Source organism: Marmota monax, unplaced genomic scaffold, assembly GCF_021218885.2.
Source record: "Marmota monax isolate L192 unplaced genomic scaffold, Marmota_monax_Labrador192_F-V1.1 WCK01_AAM20220418_F8-fsc00021, whole genome shotgun sequence".
Taxonomy (NCBI): Eukaryota; Metazoa; Chordata; class Mammalia; order Rodentia; family Sciuridae; genus Marmota; species Marmota monax.
In genome coordinates this window covers 9983358-10005787 of record NW_026695228.1, presented here as the reverse complement: position 1 = coordinate 10005787, position 22430 = coordinate 9983358, and the positions used below count along the sequence as shown (strand labels likewise).

The 22430-nt window shown below is 41.7% G+C and overlaps 1 protein-coding gene across 3 annotated transcripts in view; it reads right to left on the bottom strand.

The window, feature by feature from the left end:
• Stac (SH3 and cysteine rich domain) overlaps positions 1-22430 on the bottom strand; it is a 148500-nt gene that overhangs the window by 87276 nt on the left and 38794 nt on the right. For 2 of the 3 annotated variants that reach the window (XM_046437451.2, XM_046437449.2), the window contains exon 2: positions 3497-3773. In XM_046437451.2, coding sequence (XP_046293407.1) covers positions 3497-3773 — 277 coding nt within the window. The remainder of the gene's footprint in view (positions 1-3496; positions 3774-22430) is intronic. The other variant, XM_046437450.2, reaches the window with a different exon arrangement.

The following is a 22430-nucleotide window of genomic DNA, read 5'->3' as shown; positions in this document are numbered from 1 at the left end:
CCCCCCCAGAGAATTGTCCTCAGTCAAATGGGATCCTCCTTGGGGTGATGCCACATCCCTATTCCTTCCTGGGGCAGCCATGGTCAGTGACTGGGTGACAGTCATGTACAAGGCAGGCCTCTTGTCTCAAAGTGGGTGCGCTGAGTGGGATTGTCTAAAGTGGACTTCAGCTGAGGTCCTATCCTTGCCTAAAGCCTTCCCTTGTCCCTCTTGCTTCTTTGACCCTCCTCCTGAGGGTGTTCCGTGCATTTAAACCATTTTCATAGGAATCTCTGAATCAGGCCCTTCTTCTGGGATTCCTACATAAGACAATGCTATTATTAATTTTCCATATTATGGAAAAGTTATGAAAGTGAATGATACTTTGTAACAGAAACGGTATAAGAGAAGTTGAAATTTAAGCAATAAAATCCAACCATTTTGATAATTATCTGTTTAAAAAATCTGAGTTCCTTTAATATATTGTGTCTTCTAAGTAGGCTCCAACTAAAAAAAAAACATTTAATTTAAAAATAATTTTAGAAACAAGGTATCTGACCACAAACAAAAGAATGGGATTTTTTTTTTTGGAAAAATCTCCTTAATTGATGGAGTAGACCAATGCATGGAGATAGTCATGTTAAAAGCACAGATTGACTTGTTGAAGTCTTTGAAATTTCAGTGAGATGCAGATTACCACATAGATTCAATACTCCCCTGAAATGAGCCACTGCAGACAGTTAACTCAATATAAAGATAAAATGCCATAATGGAATACATTTAGGTGATTCACACCAGAGACAGGACTCCCACCCTCACTTACACGTTCAACACCAGAGGATTGCAAGATTACAAGAGTAAACTTCTTGGTGGAGGAAATATGTTCATTTAGCCAAGTACAAGAGTCAGCTCCAAATTCTCCCAGTCTAAAGACTTGAGTCCTCCTGACAAAAGCAGTCATGTTCTTCTGGTTCCAAAGGCAGGGACATTCAGCCCTGGGGCTGATAGGCATCCCTATCTATTTCTCTATGTCTCCATGAAAGATTGGGTTGGCTATCTTTGTCTTGCATAGGTCACCAATTTTTCTAGAAAGGGGTAGCCTAAGGAATTGATCATAAAGGTTAGCAAGGTCCTGGAGGCTAGATTAGATTAGCCACTATCTGCTTAACCCAAAGGGTCTAACCCAGATCCAGGTAAGTAGGTGAGGAGAAGTTTTAGCTCTCAGGTAGAAGGGCAAGGGCAAAGTTAGCAGTAGAGAGCTAAGGAAATTAGAAACAGATGGTCAATGAATGGGCCTGAGGTCCTGTTCTCTTTTTATTGATCAATGGTCCTGTGGTAATTGTGTGGCCTTTCCAGTTTGAGGGCATAGGCATCAGCATCAAGGCACAAATGGGGAGCCTCGTAGAACCAATTGTGAGTGTCCACTCCATCTCAGAAATGCTAGATGGAGAGGATATCAGTTTCATTTTCTAAGGAAGCACCCATTAGCTGGAAAGTGAATAAATCAGATTTGATTTTTCTTATGCATCCTTATACAATCCTTAGATTTAAGTTAAAGGGGGAAAATAGCTTTAATATCTTTTCTGAAATGTCATACTTAGGGACTAAGAGCATCTCATCTTTCCCTACCATCTAGAGTATGAAGATGGCCTCCTCTGGGGAGATGGGAGGCTAGATTTCAGGGGCAAAGAAAGAGGAAGAGGGCAGATCACTTGTGCTCTGTTATCAGTGAATTAAAAACACCACGCATTGTTCAGGAAGTTAGGACATTGGTCAACCCCATCTCAATTTCCCCTCCTCTCACCTCATTCGTGTCTTTTTTCTTTTCCCCTTTCTGTGCTACCTCACATCACCTTTCTAAACTCCTTTCTTCATTCCTAGAAGAAGCCAACTATTGGTTTCCTTTATTTCATCTTTGAAAAGAGCACTGTGACTTGTTGACTATTTTTTCCTTTCATTTCAAGATAAAAAGGCGGCTGCAATATAAGTTTAATTATGATCAGAGAAAAGCAAAGTGCCATTCTCTTTAGCACAGGGCTTTTGTTTTTTAATATTTAGAATAGAGTCTTTCAAAATTTTTGTTGTACTTGAGGTGCACCTAGAGTCCCCTGTAGGGTAATGACTGTGACATTCCTCAGAGGTGAACTCATTCCCATTACTCATTTTTAAAAACACATGTTCATTTGTCTTTTCGCACTCATCACAATGAGATTTAAAATAGATGCTCATCATCACTTATTTAAGGGTTATGAATAGCACTGCCTTGAAAAGGCTTGGTGGAAATACGTGTGGAAATTGAAAGTGACGCATCAGAACTAGAAGTCAGGCATTCACAAAAAGATTAAGGTTGGAGGCTGGACTGCCTAAGTATTCTGGGCATGGGGCATGCTGAGACCACCACTGGTGACCCAAGCTGACTGTCACACTCCAGCCACCACTTCCAGATGGGGACATGAAGCAGGAGCACAGGAACTCCGAGACATGGCAGAATTTACCAAATGATAAAGGATCTATAATCCAGAGACCACCTAAGTGGTCATTTAGATTAACTGACCCTGTGTTCATGCCCTTCTCCTGGTGGCTTACAGTCCCCACTACTAGAGGGAGAGTAGACATCTCCATCCCTTGACTCTGGCTTGCTCTTGTAACTAACCCTGAACACAAGAAATGCCAGCAGAAGCCCAAGGCCTGAAGAAGCTTTGAGTTCTTCCACCCATTCTTCCCAGAAGAACATGGCGAGGCTGGGCCATTGGTTCAAGGACATGCAATAAATGAGTGGAGTCTGGATCAGCCAATCTCTAGCTGTTCTGAAGATGCCCAAGTGAGAGTAAATGCTGCCTCTGTTTTAAGTACTGAAGTTTAAGGGCAGTTATTAAGCAACACCATGGTGGGAATCCTTGACTGATATAAGCACTACTTCTAAACATGGCTTGTTTGAAGGAAGAACATGAGTACTGCTACTAGAAAGTAAAAGTGTGGGTAGATAATACTTTCCTAAAAATGAGGACTGGCCTGATGTGTTTGATTCTAATAGGAACTAAAATAGCTCCCGATTGGAATATCCCACTCCTTGGCAAAGGGTGAAGGGAATTGCAGAATTCTGTGTTCTTGGCCATACCGGAAGTCATCCATATGTCCAGTCTCAGTGATGGCAGACATTGGCCTCTTTGGGAAACACACATTCCAAGTCTCACTTATTGGCCATATGCAATGTTGGGATGATATAGATGTACAAAGAACTCACTGGGGGATAACCCTAAAGGGCTTTAGGGCCCCCTGGAGGACCAACTGAAGTTGGTCTAAAACTGTAGCACAACCCAACTTCTCCCCCTGCCCAGCCCTGCTTCCCAATTACCTCTCCACAAATACTCTTCTCCAAAGCACGCCTCAACAATCCTGTCTGCATATTTCTGAGGCTCAGAGTCCATCTCTGGGTACCTGGACCCGTGGTAGCCCACTTTCTCTCAGCTTTCCAGGGGGTGCTGGATCCGGAGGAAGGGGCAGGGGAAAGCCTTACCCACTATCATGTGGTTGCAGACGTCGCAGAAAGTGGGCTTCTTGAAAATGTGTTCCTGAAAGGCGTGAGCCTTGCCGCTGCCTGGGTGCAGGCCAGCCCTGGTGGGCGTGGACGCCAGGCTTCCTGGAGCAGGCAGGGGGCTGGAGCTGGGGCTGACCTCGGCCTGCATGTCCGCTTGCAGCTTCGCGTCGCTGTTGGTCCGCTGGAAGAAGTTGTCAGCACTTTTGCTCCGTAAACTCTTGGTCTTGAAAGAAAGTGATCGTTTTAGTTTCTGGAGCTGCAATGCAATGACAGAACAGTCTCTCTTACGATCTATCATGCAGACTCATGCTGGGGGTGCGGAGGTCAGCTCCATGCACGGAACGGTTCCCGCTGACACCCACAGTCCCCCGGGGAGGCGCCTATGTGTCCTTGTGTGGGTGAGGATGATGTCAGTGCCCAGTGAGGATGGAATTCAGCAACGTCCCCTTCCCTTGTCCCCAAGCCAACACAGCAGGAAAAGGCACTGTTGAGCCTCTCTGCCTTTCCTTCCCTGCTTCCTTAAATTTCCACCAACCTGCAGTCACAAGGGCCCTGCCAACTGGGCTTTTGTCATCATTTGCTCTTTTTTATTCTTTCAGAGTTAGAGATTGAACCCAGGGCCTTACGATGGCAGGGTAGGGGCTCTACCACTAAGCTATGTCCCTACCGGCAATACCATTTGGTTTTGCATTTGAATAAACTGGAAATGATGTATGACTTCAAGGGCTCCAAGGCTGTGCGCAATGCTGGCTTTTCTCTCTTAGGATCACTTAGCAGCTGCTTGTCTTCGCACACTGCCAAGCAGGAGAGGCCACTCTCTGACTCGACATCAATCTGGCTAAATTATCCACAGAACACAAACCAGAAACTCTCAAGTTCACTTGGATCTGGAGCATGTGGATAAGTAGCCTCTGTGTGTATGCCTCTGTGTGTGTGTGTGTGTGTGTGTGCACATATTTGACATAGTGTTTCAATTACACATTTGGTTTTCTTTGTCCTTCCTATGGCACTGTCCCTTGTATTTTTTTTGCGGGGGGGGGGGGGGTAGGTGGGTACTGGGGATTGAACTCAGGGGCACTTAGCCACTGAGCCACATCCCCCAGCCTTATTTTATATTTTATTTAGAGACAGGGTCTCCCTGAGTTGCTTAGCACCTAACTTTTGCTGAGGCTGGCTTTGAACTCACAATCCTCCTGCCTCAGCCTCCCGAGCTGCTGGGATTCCAGGTGTGTGCCACAGCACCTGGCCTTGTCCCTTGTTTTGTCCATGACAAACTAGACCATTTCCCCTTTGCCTTTGGGATTTATGAAGAGGCACCAACATGGATTTAGAAAAGTAGTAGCTTCTGCCTGTCTTTCTGGGTTTGAGTGGAGGCTGCAGTTCTAACCCAGCCTCTATTACTGCCTTCTAATCCAGTCTTCTCATCAAGGCTGGAGGGATCTTTTGGAAACATCGATGTGAATGTGTGAGACTCTGTTTAAAATCCTTCAAGACATTTCCTTTTCCTTAGGTTTAAGGAAATCTCCTGGCCTTGGGCTCTAGGGACTGGTCGATCTGAACCTGGTAACAGCAGCCCAGCACCTGCTTTGCTCTGTTCATCCAAGACACTGGCCTTTTCCAAGTCTCTCATATTCACTATGCTTTTCATCATCAGCCTCGTTTCCCTTCAGGGAAAAGAAACGAACCAGTACTAGCTGCATGAATTCCAACCGGTCACTTCACCTCAAAGGTAGCTTCCTTTATAACTGTATGTCTATGGCGGTTGTTCTGTTGCCTGGAATTAACATCCATAGCTCAGAGCTGCAGACAACATGGGGCTTCATTCTGATAAGGGTCTTCACCAAATGTGGTCAGGCTCCCCTACATGATATATAAGACGATCTGATGTGGCATTGCCAAATCCAGCCACCTCCACCTCCACCTCCCCAACATCTACCTCAGAAGACCTGGGAGGTGTGGTGGACAATAGGGCTTGGAGTAAACCTAAAAAACAAAAAAAAGCCACAATTCCCTTCCCTTCACCCTCCTATCCACCCTACCTTGCAATATGGCTTTGAAGCTACTCCCTTAAAAGTGAAGACTCGTCAGGTACCTTGGTGCACACCTGTAATCCCAGCTGCTTGGGAGGCTAAGGCAGGAGGATCATGAGTTCAAACCTGTCCTCAGCAAAAGTAAGGCACTAAGCAACTCAGTGAGACCCTGTCTCTAAATAAAATACAAAATAGGGCTGGGGATGTGGCTCAGCGGTTGAGAGCCCCTGGGTTCCATCCCTGGTATGTTCCCTATCCCCCCATAAAAGTGAAGACCTTTTTCCACTTCTTTAATCTTGATGGTTTGGGGAATTTGGCCAAGAGAAGGTGAGAGAAGCAATTTGAAGCCTCAGGATGCTGTGCCTGCTTAGGGCCTCCCTTTGGAAACCTGCCAGACTGCCATTTAAACAAACCTCCAGTAGCCTTAAGGATTACGAGAGACATATGGTCTAGTCCAGCCCCCATCACTCCACGAAGAATCCAGACACAGAACCACCCTGCTGCCCTGCAGGCATAAGAATGTCCAGCTGGGACCACAACTATCCAGCTAAGTCTCACTCAAATTGTCAACCCACACACTCATTGATTGAAGCATTGACTGGTGTTTTAGGCCATTCTTAGGCTGTAGATCTACTTTGTGTACAGTAATAGATAATGGACACAATGCTGTTCTCCCCACCCTCTGAGCTTGTGAAGGGATGGTACTTCTTTGCCCACCTGAAGTTGGTTATGCTTGTGTGAAACCAGCTCTCCACTTCATGGAGCCACTGAGTGGGAAGACTCTGTAAAGCCTTCTAGAAAAGTCCCACCAGTGTCAGCAATGAGGCATCATCAGCCAGAAAGGACCAAACAGAGAAGCTTCAACTACCTACACAGAGAGGTCGAAAACAGTGGCTCACCCGATACTCTTGTCTCTTTTTCTCTGCCCTACAGCTCAAACCTACCAGAGAAACTAGACTTGCCAAAGACAGAAGCCGAAGGGCCCTTAGTTATTGTGGAGTTGTTTGTTTCTGTAGCATAACCTGGCATATCTTGATATGGGGGAGTGAGGTCATGAGTCCTTGAGAGCATTGCATTTATTTTGAAGAGGGCCTTTCATCTCTGAAAGAGCCAAGTGAGAGAAAATTATGAAGCAATCATTCACTGAGATCAAGCCAAACCAAGGTGAAGACCTGGAAGCAGCAAAGAAGCAAAATAGACCTTCTTTACTTCAAGTCCTTCAGGCTGTAATCTGGACTGGTACTGGAGAAAGGATGAATTAAATAGGAGGAGACACTATAGTCTCATTTTAGACTTTTAATACATTAGAGTAACCAAGAAGTTCAGGATTCTGCTAAGATTTTTGTCAAGGATGTGCAACTCAGGGAGAGGGAGGCTTATCAAAGCAAATACCATCACAGAGAAAAGCTAAAATCATTTTCTGTTTGCTTCCCACTATGTTCAAATAGTTCAACAAATTGGCTACCCATGTCTCAAAATAGAATAATAACCCCTTCCCTGATTATACCAGGACGGAGTGGTGAGAGTCATAGAGGATAATGCACGGGAGAGCTCTCTGAGAATGAATATAAATGGCAGGCAGAACAGGGGAGCCAGATCTGAGGCCGTGGAGCTGGGCCAAATATTTCACAAGGTGATCCATTCCAACCCTCCCTACCCTTCAAGGGAAATGTTGTTTCATCCTTGGAGAAATGGAGGCTGACAGAGTTTAAGTAGCTTGGTTAAGGTCACCTAGCTTATGTGAATCAAGACCAGGTTCAATGTTAAATTGTCTTCCTCTGGCCCCGATGGGCCCTCCACTGCCTGTGAGTCCTCTGGGGATGGATCGAGGATAAAAGAGAGGCACTCCTCACTCCTGGGGAGAGGACTGATGTTGGTCAGTGATGGGGAGGAGGGATGTGGAGTGGGAAAGAAAAATCTACTTTCTGGTATCTGCGTGGCCTGGAAGTTCATGTCTGATATTTAAGTGTGATCCTGGGAAACCTGCAATCTTTACCTTGACTTATGGTATGGGGCCTGAAATTGTGTCATGCTGTTGAAGCCTGCCTGCCTCTACAGCCTGAGAATTTCCTTGGAAGCAAATGTAACATTTCTCATTCAAATGGACAGCTTAAAAACCAAATAAACAAAGTCTCACGAGTGAGCTCAAAGCAACACACTTTTGCCTAATTATCCCTAAAAAAGCAGAGGCAATAGGAACGTATAAAAATCCATAAATTGAAGCAAACTCTGAAAATTGCAAGTGTCACAAATAACTAGCTTCCATGCACCAGTGTCACCAGTCCATTTCCACTTGATTTATAATAATCACAGTAAAATTAGCAGATATTCTTGAGTACCTCACCATGTGCTGGAAACTACTCCTTATACTCCTTAGCCTCATTCATTCATTAAATAATTCATTCATTAAATAATTCATTCAACAAATATCTATTGTGTTACTACTATGAACGATAGTCCTTGATTTTGGTGGTATAGCAGTGAGAAAGGACAATGTCTTTCCCTTTAAAGATTTAAGGTGTTGTAGGCAGAGACATAAAATATAGAGATATATACTAAGATTTGGATGGGTAGAAGGCTACCAAGGAAAACAGTAGCAGATTCAGCCTTAGAAGGTGATGAGGAGGTCTTCTCTAACAGGTAGCATTTGAGCAGAGAAAGAAGTGAGTGTGAGCTACACTGGAGAAGAGAATTGTGGGTGGTGGTAAAACCAAAAGCCAAAGCCCCAACAAGAGAGCAAGGTTAGTGTATGTAAGACACATCAGGAGGACAGTGTCTGCAGAATGATGGAGAGGAAGGGCACAGATGCCAAGGGCAGCATCATTCAAGGCCTTGTAGGGCTTTGGAATTTATCCTAAGGGTAATGGTTTTGAACAGTGAAGTGAGAATCTGACTTTATTTAGAAAGGACCACTCTAGCAGCCTTTGGAAGACATAGCAAGAAGACAAGATGGAAGCCGGAAGACCAGTTGTGAGACACTTGCAATGGTCCTGAGGAGATATCGTAATTCTGCTTGGCCTAGCATGGTTAGGGTAAGATGTGGCTGGACTGAAAAGGTAGAATTAGGGGATTTTTAGGGGATGGATGTGGAAGGTGAGTAATTTCAAGATTTATGATTGGAACAACTCTGTGAATGGAGGTGCCCTTTACTGGATCGAAGAACACTGGGGAAGAAAGACGCCAACATGCGGGGTGGGGTGGTTTGAAATGCTTATTTGGAATTCAAGTGGAGCTACCAAGTTGGCAGCTGCATATGTAATTCTGGGATTGAGGATCAAGGTCCAAGCTAGAGTAACAACTTGGGGATCATTAGCATATAGATGGTATTTAGAGCCATGGTACTAGAGGAAATCATTATGTCCACAGTGAACACAGATAATGGAGGGAAGTGATCTGAAGAGAGAGCACCTTTAATATTTAGAGGACACTAATATCAATAAGCAAAGGAACTTGAACATGAGAGGAAAAAAGAAAAGGGTGAGGAAAGAGAAAACCTTAAGGGAAGAAAATGGACCAAAGAAGAGTGAGTAGCTGAGAACATCAAGTGAATCCTAAGGATGGATCATGTCAAGTAGTGTGAGGTTGAAGGATTGGCCACTGTGTTTTGCCAAAGGAATGTCTTTGGGAACCTCAACAGGAGCAGATTCAGTGACATGGTGAGTGTGAGAACCTTATTGACAAGGTTCCAATAAGGAAGGTCTGAAGGCTAAGTGAGTGGTAGAGTGAGCAAGGATGATTTATTTGAGTTTTGTCATGAAAGGGATTAATGATGCTGTTGGAGGGGCTGCAGCATCTCAGGAGGGTTTATGGTATGAAACACGGTTGATTTTTCAGTAGGCTTTTAATCTGATGAAGCATAAAGGCGGGGGGAGAGGAGGATTCTGAAATGACATCCTTGAGTAGATGAGCAGAGGTGGGATAGAGTACACAAGAGAAAGGGTTGCTTTGGATTGGAATGAGGAAGTTTACCTAGAGAGAGAAAGATGCAAACAAGATGGTAGCATTGGTGCAGGTTGGGCATGGCTCTTCTCTTTGGATTGCTCCTATTTTCTCAGTGAAAATAGAAACAGTTATATCTCCTGAGTGAGAAGAAATGGGGGGCAGAGGGAGGAGAAGGTAGAAGTTGGAAGAGAAATGTGGAATCGTCATTTCAGAGAAAGGGGAGAAAGGACAGAGTGAATGAATGAGAGCAATGCCGAGTAGGGAGGCAAGGGGCTCTGTTTCAGATTATTTCCTCATTTTACAGATGAGAACACAGATCGGGCACTTTTCCCAAAGTTAAATGGCTAGTAAGTTGCAGAATGAACATCCCCACCTAGGTCTCTCTGACTCCAATGTCCCTCAAACCCAATGAACTCTGATGGGAAGGTATCCCACCTTTGACCTCCTCTTAGTGGAACTCCTCAGCCAAGTGTGCTTTATCTTCCTGTGCCAGCTGGAATTTTAGCAATAATCCATGTGGTTGCCATGTTGAGCGACACTTCTATGCCAATTAATTAGGGAATGCAGAAATCGGGCATCGTGAGAGCAACGGAACACAGAGGATTCAGCCTGAAGGTGACTGTAATGGCAGGCGTATTGATTAACCCGTCTGTTCTGCAGTAGCACATAAAGTTAATTAGCCAGCATGTGCTCGATCATTCCAGCCAGGATGTAAAGTTCACACCGTGTGGGAAAAGGGAGGTGTAAACGAGTCTCTACCCACACAGGCAGTAAATCAAGAGGCACTGTCACCCCTCAGCTCGACAGCAGCTAAGGTTCCTGCCTGTTGTCATCCAACCATAAACCCAGTCGCCTCCCTACAGACCTTTCCCTGGATATTTAAGAGATGCCAGTAACACACAGGCTTTTGTTTCTGAATTCCAATGAGGTCATCAGGGAAGCTTTGACAAGCAAATGTCTCGTCCTTGATATTCATATGTGATCTACATCTTTAAGATGAATATGCCCTTTCCTTTTCACAATTTAACTTTTCTAAAATAGAGCTATACCTTTAATTGAAACATGCCATTATTTTCTTTCTTTTTTTGAAAAGGTACTATTAAGCCATTTGAAGACATTTAATAATCAAGGAAATGGTCCCTGAGACCCAGCTTCCTCCACAGCCCATCAGCTACACAGATTCACTTCATCTCCTCCAAGTGTGGCTGATGCAGGGGCTTGTGTCAAAGTACCTCCTGCACTTATCCCTGACGTTTTACCCATGGCTGGATGGGCAGAGAGGGTGCTTTGAGGTTTTGAGAAATGTCAGCCTACCATGGGAAGGTTTTACCCACCCACAGTCTGATATCTTTTATGGTAAGCCCAATACATTCCAGGTCCTGATTCACTTTAGTTTGGATGGTGACTTCAAAGTCAGAAATGTTCTTCCAACATCTACCAGGCTCTGCCACAGACAACTACCAACCCTCTTTGTTAATGAACTTATTGGTAAAGCCACATTGATTGAACACGAATGATTGCATGCTTTGCCATAAATAAGCTGTATGCTCTTGGGCAAGTCTCTAGAGCTCACTGGCTTGGCTTCCATCAGGGATGGAGAGCAGAAGCTTAAAGGCTGTTAAATTCCTCTTCTAGCTCTGACAGTTCGGCACATTGGAGAATGCAAAAGACTTTGACTACTCTGCTTTTAGGAAGTCTGAAATCTAATTCTGGAGACAAGTAGTGATGCTTCAAACTATCTGAGGGTGATACAAGACCCTATATTTATATTATCAAGTGATAAGTAGAGTGTTTTGATGGCAGAGAAAGGTGCTATCAACAGGGGCTGGAATAGTCAAGACCTTCTTTCAAATTTTGAAGAATGAATCAACTTTACAACATATAATTGAACAGTTTAAGTGCTTTGATGGCCCCCTCAGTCCAGGTTCCTTACAGTGGGATGCAAGAGCCTTCCTGATAGACAGGCCATCCAACTTGTCTAGCATTATCTCTACTCACCCTCTTCGCTACCCCAGGCATTCTGACGGACAAAGGACAGTCCCCAGGTTTTCAGTGACATATAACCTTCAGTGCCTCTGTTGTGTCGGGGGGCTTTCATGTCTATGTCAATGTTCCTGGAGAAGAAGTGGGACTCCTGGACTGCTTAGGTTCTCTCTGGAGTCTTGCCTGACCTCCCTTCAGGTGCTCTGGATGCTTTCTTCTGTGTGACCCCAGAATGCAGCCTGGAGGTCTGGCATTGTCTTTCCTGCCTTCTGCTCTTGGGTTCCCCTGCAGACCCTGAGGTTAATTCCAACACACGGCACAGTACCCAGCACATTGTTATGATATCCATTACACTAGCAGATAATTATTAAATTCTTGCAGTACACGGGACATCATCTTAAGTGTTTTAAAGGAGTTATCTTTTGATCTTCACACTAATCTTCCAAGCAGGTACTATCACTATTTCATGGATAAGAGGTGGCGGTAGAGAGAAGTTAAGTAGTGTGGCCAAATAAACCCAGCAAGTTTGCTAGAGGTGATATTAGAACCAAGGAACTGTTTGACTTCAGAGTCTGATCTCTTCTTAACCTATGTATATATTCGGTAAATGACTGATGTGCAAACTGATGAACTGACTGAATGCACCAGAGCAGATACAGTAAGACTGGAGATTTGGACAAGGAAGCAGGAATGAGTTTACCATGAGTCAGGATTCTGGAGTCTCAACATGATTAAAGTAGTGCTTACGATACGACTGCAAACAGTTCTCCAGTAAAACTTTTCTAAAAAGCCCAACCCAACTGGCACTCTGTGTGTTGGTTGGCGTGTGAAATCACAGTGGTTAAGAAGGATATAGGCAGGCATGGGTGGGTGGGTCCACTGCAGGTAGTGAAGATGGCCAGCTAGGAGAGCATGAATAGTTTAGTAATCCATAGTGACCCCCTGCAGGTTCTCCATAAGGCAGATGCTGGCCTCGGAGAAAGCAGTGCATCCTCGGGTCAGGTAGGATCTGAATGCAGTACAGGGCAGAGAGTCACATCAGATGGAACCACTGGAAAGGGAAAAATCTCCCAGTTGTGTCCTCTGTGCCCTGAGGCTAGCTGCCATATTTTCTTAAAGAAAGTTTTTGGGGAGCTCTCAAGTTCACAGTTGCTGGAATAGAAAGACTATAGTACCATGGACGTCCAGCTACCACTTGACTATTCCCCTCCACTAGAACAGTAAAGACCACCAATTTCCTCAGATATTGTCTCCTGCCTTTCTGAATGTCCTAGCTATTGTGAGATTTGTTTTTTTGTCTTGTCCTGGAAACAGTCCTTACCTAATATTATTTAAACCCAAAGTGGTGACACTGGTTAAGTCTTGTTCAATGGCAAATGTAAAAATGATAACATCTCACTGTCAAGATCATAATATTTCACTTTTTGGCCACAGCAACACACACATGCATGCACGTGCACATACACACATTTTTTATTTAATGGTTTTCCATGAAACAGCCCTGTAAGTATAGCAGAGCAAGTATTATCCCCCATTTTACAGATGAAGAAAATGGGTCAGAAAGATGTTAAGTGACATGGCCAAGGGCCACAGAAGATCAGATGTTTAACAAGGAGGAAAAGTTTTAAGGACCACCTTATGTGCAGGGACAGGGGGGTTCTTCATATCTGAGGATAAGATATAATGAGGAGTTCATGGCTTTGCGGTTGGACTGACTTTTGGTGCTCTTTCCAGCTTTGCATAGGGAAGTTCCTTAACTTTTCTGAACCCAACTTTTCTACCTATAAAATAGAGGTGATAATACTACTTTCGCAGGTTTGTTAAGAGAACTGAATAAGATAAAGCAACTAAAGTCCCTGGCAAAGTGTCTAGCACTCAAGGTCAACTTCATTAGCTCTTAACTTCTCCAAGTCCCCATCACCACCCTGCCATTTCTGGTTAGCATGAGGTGAAGGAGTACTACTGTCACCTAGTCCCTGCAAGGGGAGGCAAGTGTAACCACACGGGGCAGTCACATCACCTCAGAGCTGGGTCACAGACTCCTCTTGGGAAAGAGAATTTGATGTGCTCAGAATGAATACCTCAAGAAGCCACCTGAAAAGGGAAGAGGGTACCACAAGGACAAATCTCCATGAAAAGAAATAAACAATGCATGGTTCTCCTGAGTACCGAGAAGAGTGAGGTTTGCAGGTTTGAGGATCAAGCTGCTCATGAGAGGTGGGTGGAGGGGAGGTCTGACATGAGGAGGCTGTCCCAGGAAGGACAGAGGGGAAATGAAATTTAGGGGTGAGATGGAGGAAGGGAGTTTTGATAAGAGAACTACTAAATGGAGTGTACACTATAAGCCTTTCTCCTTTTTATTCTCTTCACAATCTTCTGCAAAATCTACATTGTTCACTGAAGTTTGGGTTAAAGAATGGAGAGGAAGCCTGCACTTGGAGTGTCATGGATTATGTGGCAGGTTTTTGAGCAGACTCCTGAGTCCTGGAACCCTGTTGGGGAGAGCCCTGTCTGTAGAGGCGGTACAGAGGTTGGAACTGAAAGTACAGGTCATGAACCCTCTGGTTCTTCGGGTGGGAATCAGGCCAGGATGTCTGATGCTGTAGCCACCAAGCTTCAGCTCCTGCAGCGGTGACCAAGCCCCTCTCTGCTTCGAACGTGCAGCTGCTGTTGCTAGGGAGCAGAGAGGAGGAGGGATTCCATCCCATCATTTTTTTCTTCCCAAGAGCAAAGAGTGGGCTGGGCCTTAGGAAGGTCAATGAAAAACAGAAAATAGAAAAATGATGGCTGTCTAAAAGGTAGAAAAACTGTTTCAAGGGCAAATGAGGACTTCAAGAGTATGGACTTGTATAAATTCTGATTCATACATTAAATGGTTCTGCTGATTAAGTGGTGAGCTACAGAACAAAAATATTTACACTCAAGTACAACACTGGGTTTCATTTATCAAGTACTGCCTCCCATATTGCCTTGCAAATAGCAGGTGCTAGTCACTGGGTGAACCATTTCCTCCCTAAATTCTTATCTTGAAGCCTTAACACCCTATATCTCAGAATGTGACTATATTTGAGGTAGGGCTTTTGCAAAGGTAGTTAAGTTAAATGGAACCATTAGGCTGTGCCCTAACCCAGTGTGATCAGAGCCCTTATAAGAAGAGGAAATTCAGACACACAGGGAGACATACAGAGGAAAGACCATGTGTTACAGTGTGGATGTGAAGTGTCCCCTAAAAGCTCTGTGTGAAACAATGCAAGAACATTCAGAGTTGAAATGATTGGGTTGTGAGAACTTTAGCCTAATCAGTAAATTAATCCCCTGATAGGGATTAACTGAGTGGTAACTGAAGGCAGGTAGGATGTGACTGGAAAAGGTGGATGATTGGGGGTTTGGCTTTGGGCTACATATTTTGCACCTGGTGAGTGCTCTCTCTCCCTGCTTTCTGATCATCATGTGAGCTGCTTCCTGCTGCCACACTCTTCTGACATGATGTTCTCCCTCACCTCAAGCCCAGAGGAATGGAGCCATCCTCCTATGGATTGAAATCTCTGAAACTGTGATCCTCTAAGTAGACTTGTCCTCCTTTATAATTGTTCTGGTTAGGTCTTTTAGTGGCAGCAGCAAATAAAATTGACTAATACATCCATGTGTGGATGGATACAGTGAAAAGTTGACCCTCTACAAGGCAAAGAGAGAGACCTCCAAAAAAAACTAGTGCCTTGATCTCAGAATTCCAGCTTTCAGAAGAGAGAGAAAATAAACCTCTGTAACTTAGGCCATCCATTCTGTGGTCTTTTGTTATGCCAGCTCTAGCAAACTAACACAGTATTCAATAGGAGCTTGCTGAGGTAGAATATCATGCATCTAGAGCCACCAATTAAAATCACAAAGGAGTTGCACTGAGGACATTTCTATAGTGTTCCTACTGTGGCTCATAACAAATATGGCTAGCGTGTGTTCCACTGGGTAATAAGAATGGAAACAAGGGTAGGTTGTCTTATTCATGCTGTATTGCGTGGGACGTCTTTCTTCACATAATTTCCTGGATCCCTGAGGGTCATTATCTAAGACTGAGGGTCATCATCTGAGCTCCAGTGTTGCTTTCCTTGTGCTGCTCCAACCTTCCCTGACTTTGCAACATAGATTTCAATACTCTAAGCTTCCAGGTCCTTATGATCAGTTTTACAGCTCTGATGATAAGTAGCATGATTAACATTCTACACACTTTTCTTTCTCTCTCTCTCTCTCTCTCTCTCTCTCTCTTTCTTTCTTTCTTTTTATCATGCACTAGGGACTGAATCCAGGGGTGCTTACCCACTGAGCCACACCCCCAGCCTGTTTTTTATTAGTATTTAAATTTTGAGACAGGACCTTGCTAAATTTCTCATGACCTCACTAATTTGTTGAGGCTGGCTTTGAACTTGTGATCCTCTTGCCTCAGCCTCCTGAGTCACTGGGATTACAGGTGTGTACCATGTGCCAGGCCTGCACACCCTTATTTTATACACAAGGTCAGGGACTATGCTGTTCATTATTGTGTCTCTGACACACAGATATAGATTTTGGCATAAGATAGGCATTCTATGTTGAATGATGAATGGATTGCCGGCCTTACAGATTTGAATTCCCTATATATATATTTTTTGAATTCCCTATATATTAATATTTTGAATTACACACGCACACACACACACACACACACACACACACACACACATATATATATATATTCCCTATATATATCATTCCTACACTCTTTTGGCCTAGAAGACTCTTTGAGTCTTCCCTTTTCTCATCTTGAACTTCATTTTCTGCCAGTAACCAAGCCTTCTTGGGTGCCTTCCCTGACTTTCAACAATCAATGTACCTAGGGATTAAGATAAGGGAGGTTTCCTTTGCCAAAAGAACAACAAAGACTTTGCTTCTTTCTGAAATTAAGAAAAAACATAGAGTCGGATTATACCAAATGAGGGGGTTAAAACAACAATAACTAGTGATTTTAAACATTAGCTATTCGGTGTTGAAGAGTTATTTTGAACTTTTCAATTCAGCAGGGCTCTGAATTCTACCATCTATGAAAGAGCAACTCTAGAAAACTGTATGGCTTATTTCTCTTAAAAAACATTTTATTTAAAAATAATTTTCATCATAAACGTTGAAAAATGGTGGAGTCGGATGCACCTTTCACCTCGCTTCCCCTCCTTTACATTTTAAACAACCACAGCACAATGACTGCCAATGAGTGCTGAGATGAACTGAAATGAAGACTGATATAAAACTATCGACTCATTAACTACAGACCTCATTAGAATTTTGCCTTATTAGAATTAGTTGACCTAGAATTAATTAGAATTAATGACCTTTTTCTGGTCCCGGATCCAATCCAAGATTCCACATTGAGTTTTGTTGTTCTGTTTCCTTGGTTTCCTGAGTTAGTGTGTATCGGGTCCTTGGTCTGTCTTTGTCTCTTGTAACTTTGACCTCTGTAAGTTCTATTTGCCAGTTATTTTGTACGTCCTTCAATTTGAGTTTATCTGATGTTATCTTTTTATTAGTAGATTGGCATGTTCCCTTGCCGGTGATTAACTTTGGTCACTGGGCTGAGGTGATATTTGCCAAGTTGTTCCACTAAGAGATACTATTTCTCTCTTTGTAATGAATGGGTATCATGTGATCATGGACTATGAATGTCCTGTTTCTCCTCATATATCTGCCCTCTCATTTTAACATTCACTGATGAATCTTGCCCACAAAATGTTATTACCTAATGATGTTTACCTAATGATGAGGCTCTATTTCTATTGGTTCTTTTATATTGAATAGAGGTATCAGATTAATTATTCTTTTGATAAACACCATTTTGTTTCTAGTATTTTCTCAAGGCAGAGACCTGTCATTTGCCAAAATCCATTTTATTTTTTTCCTGGGTATATTTGAATACTTTCCTCAAAGCTTCCGGGGGATACAGGCAGAAATGGGAGTGTGTTCTTGCTAATGGAATGTAATGAATGATATGTATCACTTCTGAAACTAGGCAGTAAAGTGATGTATGCCTGCTCCATTCCTTTCTCCTTTTTCACACCAGCTGCCATATGCATGTGGTAGAGATTCTGTTCAGACATGGAGATTACGACAATGTCCTAGGGAGTAGTAGAGCAATATCTTGGAAGAAAAGTGGGTGCTCAAATGACCACAAGGAGTAGAGCTGTCTTTATCCATCTGAACAGCTTACCTTGAAACTTATGTGAGAGAGGGATAAAGATCTATATGTTTTGATCCAGGAAATATTTATTGGGTGTCTCTGTTACAGTAGCTCATCCTTACACTTGCTAGTATATTTTCCCATTATAATCAATACTGGAATGAACATTTTCTACCTCTGTAGTTGCATTTACACACAAAGGTATCTAAGAGCTATAGTGCTGTAAGGTTATTTTCTTGGTCAAATATGTTATTTTTATTTTAAAAATTTTATTGGTGCATAATAATTAAACAGAATAGTGGGTTCATTGTGGGTTTCATATTTGTATGTGCACATAACATAACGTGAAACATTTCATTCTGTGGTACTTCCTCTTGCCCTCTCCTTCTCACTTCCCCACTGATCTCCTTCCTCTATCCTACTGGTCTCTCTGTACTACTGGTCTCCCTGGTTAAGATGCTCTCTAACATGATGCTCTCTAGTTCCATCCATTTTTCTTGCAAATGACATGATTTCATTCTTCTTTATGGCTGAATAAAACTCGTGTGTGTGTGTGTGTGTGTGTGTGTGTGTGTGTGTAAGAGGAGAGATGGGGGGAGGGAGAGAGGGAGGGAGAAATATCACATTATCTTTATTCATCTGTTGATGGATACCTAGTCTGGTTCCATAACTTGGCTATTGTGAGTGGGTTATGTATTATGTCTATAGTTTGCTGATTTTGGTTCTCTGGGTAAGTATCAAGGAGTGGGATAGCTAGATCATATGATGGCTCCATTTCTAGTCTTTTGAGAAAACTCCATACTTATTCCCATAGTGGCTGTGCTAATTTACACTCCCACCAACAGTGTATAAGAGTTTCTTTTTCCTCCATTCTTCCTTGCTAGCATTTATTATAATTTGTGCTCTTGATGATTGGCTTTCTAACTGCAATGAGATGAAATCTTAGTGTGGTTTCGATTTGCATTCTCCTGATGGCTAAAGATGTTGACCAATTTTCACATATTTATTGGCCATTTGGACTTCTTCATTTGAAAAATATCTGTTTAGTTCACTTGCTCAATTCTAAATTTGCATTTTTAAATTCATCATCCCACTGGTTGGTGTAAGAGAATGCTCTTTTCTTCACAGCCTGTTTAATACTTGTAATTAATTTGAAAAAATATCTGACAATTTCATATGTAAAAAATAGCAACCTTAAAAACCTATAATTTATTAATTATTAGTAGGGCTAAATATCTTTCATATTTTATAGGCCAATTTATATGGCTTATATGGGCAGAAACATATTGCTCAAAACTCAACCTTTTTACTCATAGGTTTTAGATATTTTAATTGATTATAAAATATTTTACAGATTTGTAAAATTGCAGTATCATTTGTGTGGGAAATGTTTTTCTGTCATTCATCTTCAATTTCATTCACTGAATTTTTTTTCACAGTGGATGGATTTAGAATTTTCTGTGGTATCAGATATATCAATGATGATGTTAATGTTGATAACAGCCAACACTGATGAAGACTTATTATTTGCTTAGTCTGTGTGATCCATCCCTGAGGTTGCTGTATCCCTCAACTGGTGGCATACACTTACACTGACTGCCTTCAAGCTTAAAATAAAATACAAGGACTCTAACATTATCTACATACTAAAGTGATCACAGGGGTCTTCTCAGGACATTTGGGCACAAATTTTAGATCTTTAGAAACTTATTCTTTTAGAAATGAATGAACATAAAACACAAAACAGTGATTTAGTGTCTGTAAAACCTTCTAAAACATAAAATGAATAAGGATCATAACATTCAGGTAGGTAAAGGAAGACCATAATCATGAAAATGTTTACTACTGGAATAAAAAGTGAATTTAATATACTCTCTCTCTACTCTGAATAAATTTGAAAAAATGGAATCTTCAAAATAAGATATGAAAGTCGATGATCAAACTAGATGAGAAAGGGAGGGGTCTGGAAGAGTTAAAGAAAGAATTTATAGCCAGCAGGAAAACCACAGTAGAACTTAAGGCATTAAGAAAAGTAAAGGTGACACCTTGGAGCTGTAGAAAGGGGGCCAGGTGGTATGGGGCACGCTTGAGAAACTATCATGCAATGCAAAATAAAGACTCCCTCATCTGGAAATCACTAAAGTTGGTAATATTAGAGGAGAGCTACAGAAGTAATTGGATCTTGAAGAAGTTGTCATAATGATGAGAGTGGAAGCATTATTCCAGGATAAGATAAAAAAGGGTTCCTTTGCTAAATAAGGATAGAAGACCCAAAGCTGTCCATGGGGAGCCACCATGTGTTGGGTCAGGTAGTGAAGAAACTCATTCAAATTTCTCTTTCACAATATGAAACAACATAAGAAAAAAAAGGATGATTTAAGCAGGCTTAATAACCATTTATAAGCAGAGAAAACAAAAGCATTGGGGCATATGGACAACAGGAAGCACAAAAAGATTTGTGCTTGGGACAGTTTAATCATGCTGACCTTAGATTAACTGGTATAAACAGAATCATAAAGAAAACTCGCCTGTTGCAGGAACTTAATGAAAAAGATGACACACAATTTAGAAGTGTTTTAACAGTAACAAAAATACCATGAAATGCAGTAAGAAAACAAAAATGGTGAGCAGGATGGAGAAGTAAGTCGGGTTGTGCTGATTTCCTTGTTTTACATGGGGGGAAGTGACAAGGACAACAATGGCATCAGGTACATCTGGCAATGAGTCTTTCTAGGTGGCAGATACTGTTCATGGAACTTGAAGTGCATCATCTCTTTTAGTCCTCTGATTGCTTGATCACGTGGGTCATTATTACTCTCATTTAAGATAGGAGACAAAGGGGATGTGCTGGTCCGTTCTCAATGTTAACAGAGGTGCCGAGTTGCCATAAATGATAAGTAAAATTTCAAAGGAGACATTGGTGTGACTTAAACATTGAACTGTCCAAAACTTATCAGGAAAAAAAAAAACAAAAAACAAAACAAAACAAAAAAAACCCGACTTGTACCAGCACACAAAGAAAAATTTAAAAAGAAAGGAATAAGAAAGGAGAATGAAAACCTCCAGAAAAATAAGGTGACAGAGGTAAAATAAGACCTAGGACAGTAAATGTTAATGTTCCCCACTGAGCAAATTTAAAACGTAGTTGAAAGGAGATACCCTAAAACCAAAATAACTCCTAAAGATTAAATAAGAAAACACCAAAGAAATTGCTAAATGCTGACAAAAGAGAGAGCTTTGCAGTGTTTATACTGGAGTAAATTTAAATTAAGTTAGGGAGACAAAGTGGGAAGTCAGTCAATGGTGAAGGGCATTTAGAGTCTACATGGCTACGTACAAAATAACAGGGCAACAGACTTAAAAGGTAAAAGTTTTAAGGCTGTGAAAAGAAACGGAAACAAATCAGTAGTGAAATATTTTGATTTCTTTCAATTAATTATATATCTCACATTGTAAAGTGTAAGATGGCTGAACAATTGAATTTATGTTGATTTAATTCAGAGTATTAAGCTCTTTATACTTCAGTAAATAGATTTTCTTTTCAAGTGCCTAAGAAATACCAAACCAAAAATTACCTCATGAGCAACTATAGAGGAATTTTCAATGAGTTTCTCAAAATACATGATCAAAAACTCCATACTCTATGGCCAGATAATTTTTTAAATTTTAAAAATTTGTTTTAATTAGTTATTTATGGCAGTAGAATGCATTTATGCACTTGGATATATCATACATAGATGGGATAAAATTTCTCATTTTTCTGAGTATACATGTTGCAGAATCATATTGGTCATATAGTCACATGTATACATATAGTAATAATATCTGTTTCATTCGACTATCTTTCCTATCCCCACATCCCTTCCCCTCCCATCACTTCCCTCTACCTAATCTAAGGTAATGCTATTCTTCCCTAGTGCCCCCCTACCTTATTGTGAATCAGCATCTGCATATTAGAGAAAACATTCGGCCTTTAGTTTTGTGGGATTGGCTTATTTCGCTGAGCATGATATTCTCCAACTCAAACCATTTACTGGCAAATGCCATAATTTCTTCTTTAAAGCTGAGAAATATTCCATGAGTATACCACATTTTTTTATCCATTCATCTATTGAGGGACACCTAGGTTGGCTCCATAGTCTAGCTATTGTGAATTGAGCTGCTATAAACATTGATGTGGTTGTGTCACTATAGTATGCTGATTTTAAGTCCTTTGGGTATAAACCAAGGAGCAGGATAGCTGGGTCAAATGATGGTTCCATTCCCAGTTATCTGAGGAATCTCCATACTACTTTCCATAGTGGTTGTACCAGTTTGCAGTCCCACCAGCAATGTATGAGTGTACCTTTTTCACCACATTCTCACCAACATTTATTGTTGCCTGGACAGACAATTTAATAACAACAACATAGTAAAGATAAACAATATTAAAATGTCTAACCAAATAAAATTTAGCATCATGTACCCCCAAACCTGCTTCTGTTTTAGAGTCTAAGACAATAGTGGTGAGAATAATAACTAAAAATAAAAAAGGTCAGAGATATAATCACAGCCGTATGCAAGAGTGATTTCAAAGTCATTTAAAAAACCTGAATAAATAATGCAACCAAAAACTATATGAAGAACAACAAAGCAATTCCAAAGAAATCAGGAGACATAGCATTTAATAGATGAGAAAGTAGAAATTAACCAAAAGTCATAGAGTAGACAAGTCCAAGAAACAGTTTATTGAAAACCAATTATAAGAGGAAAAATTTTA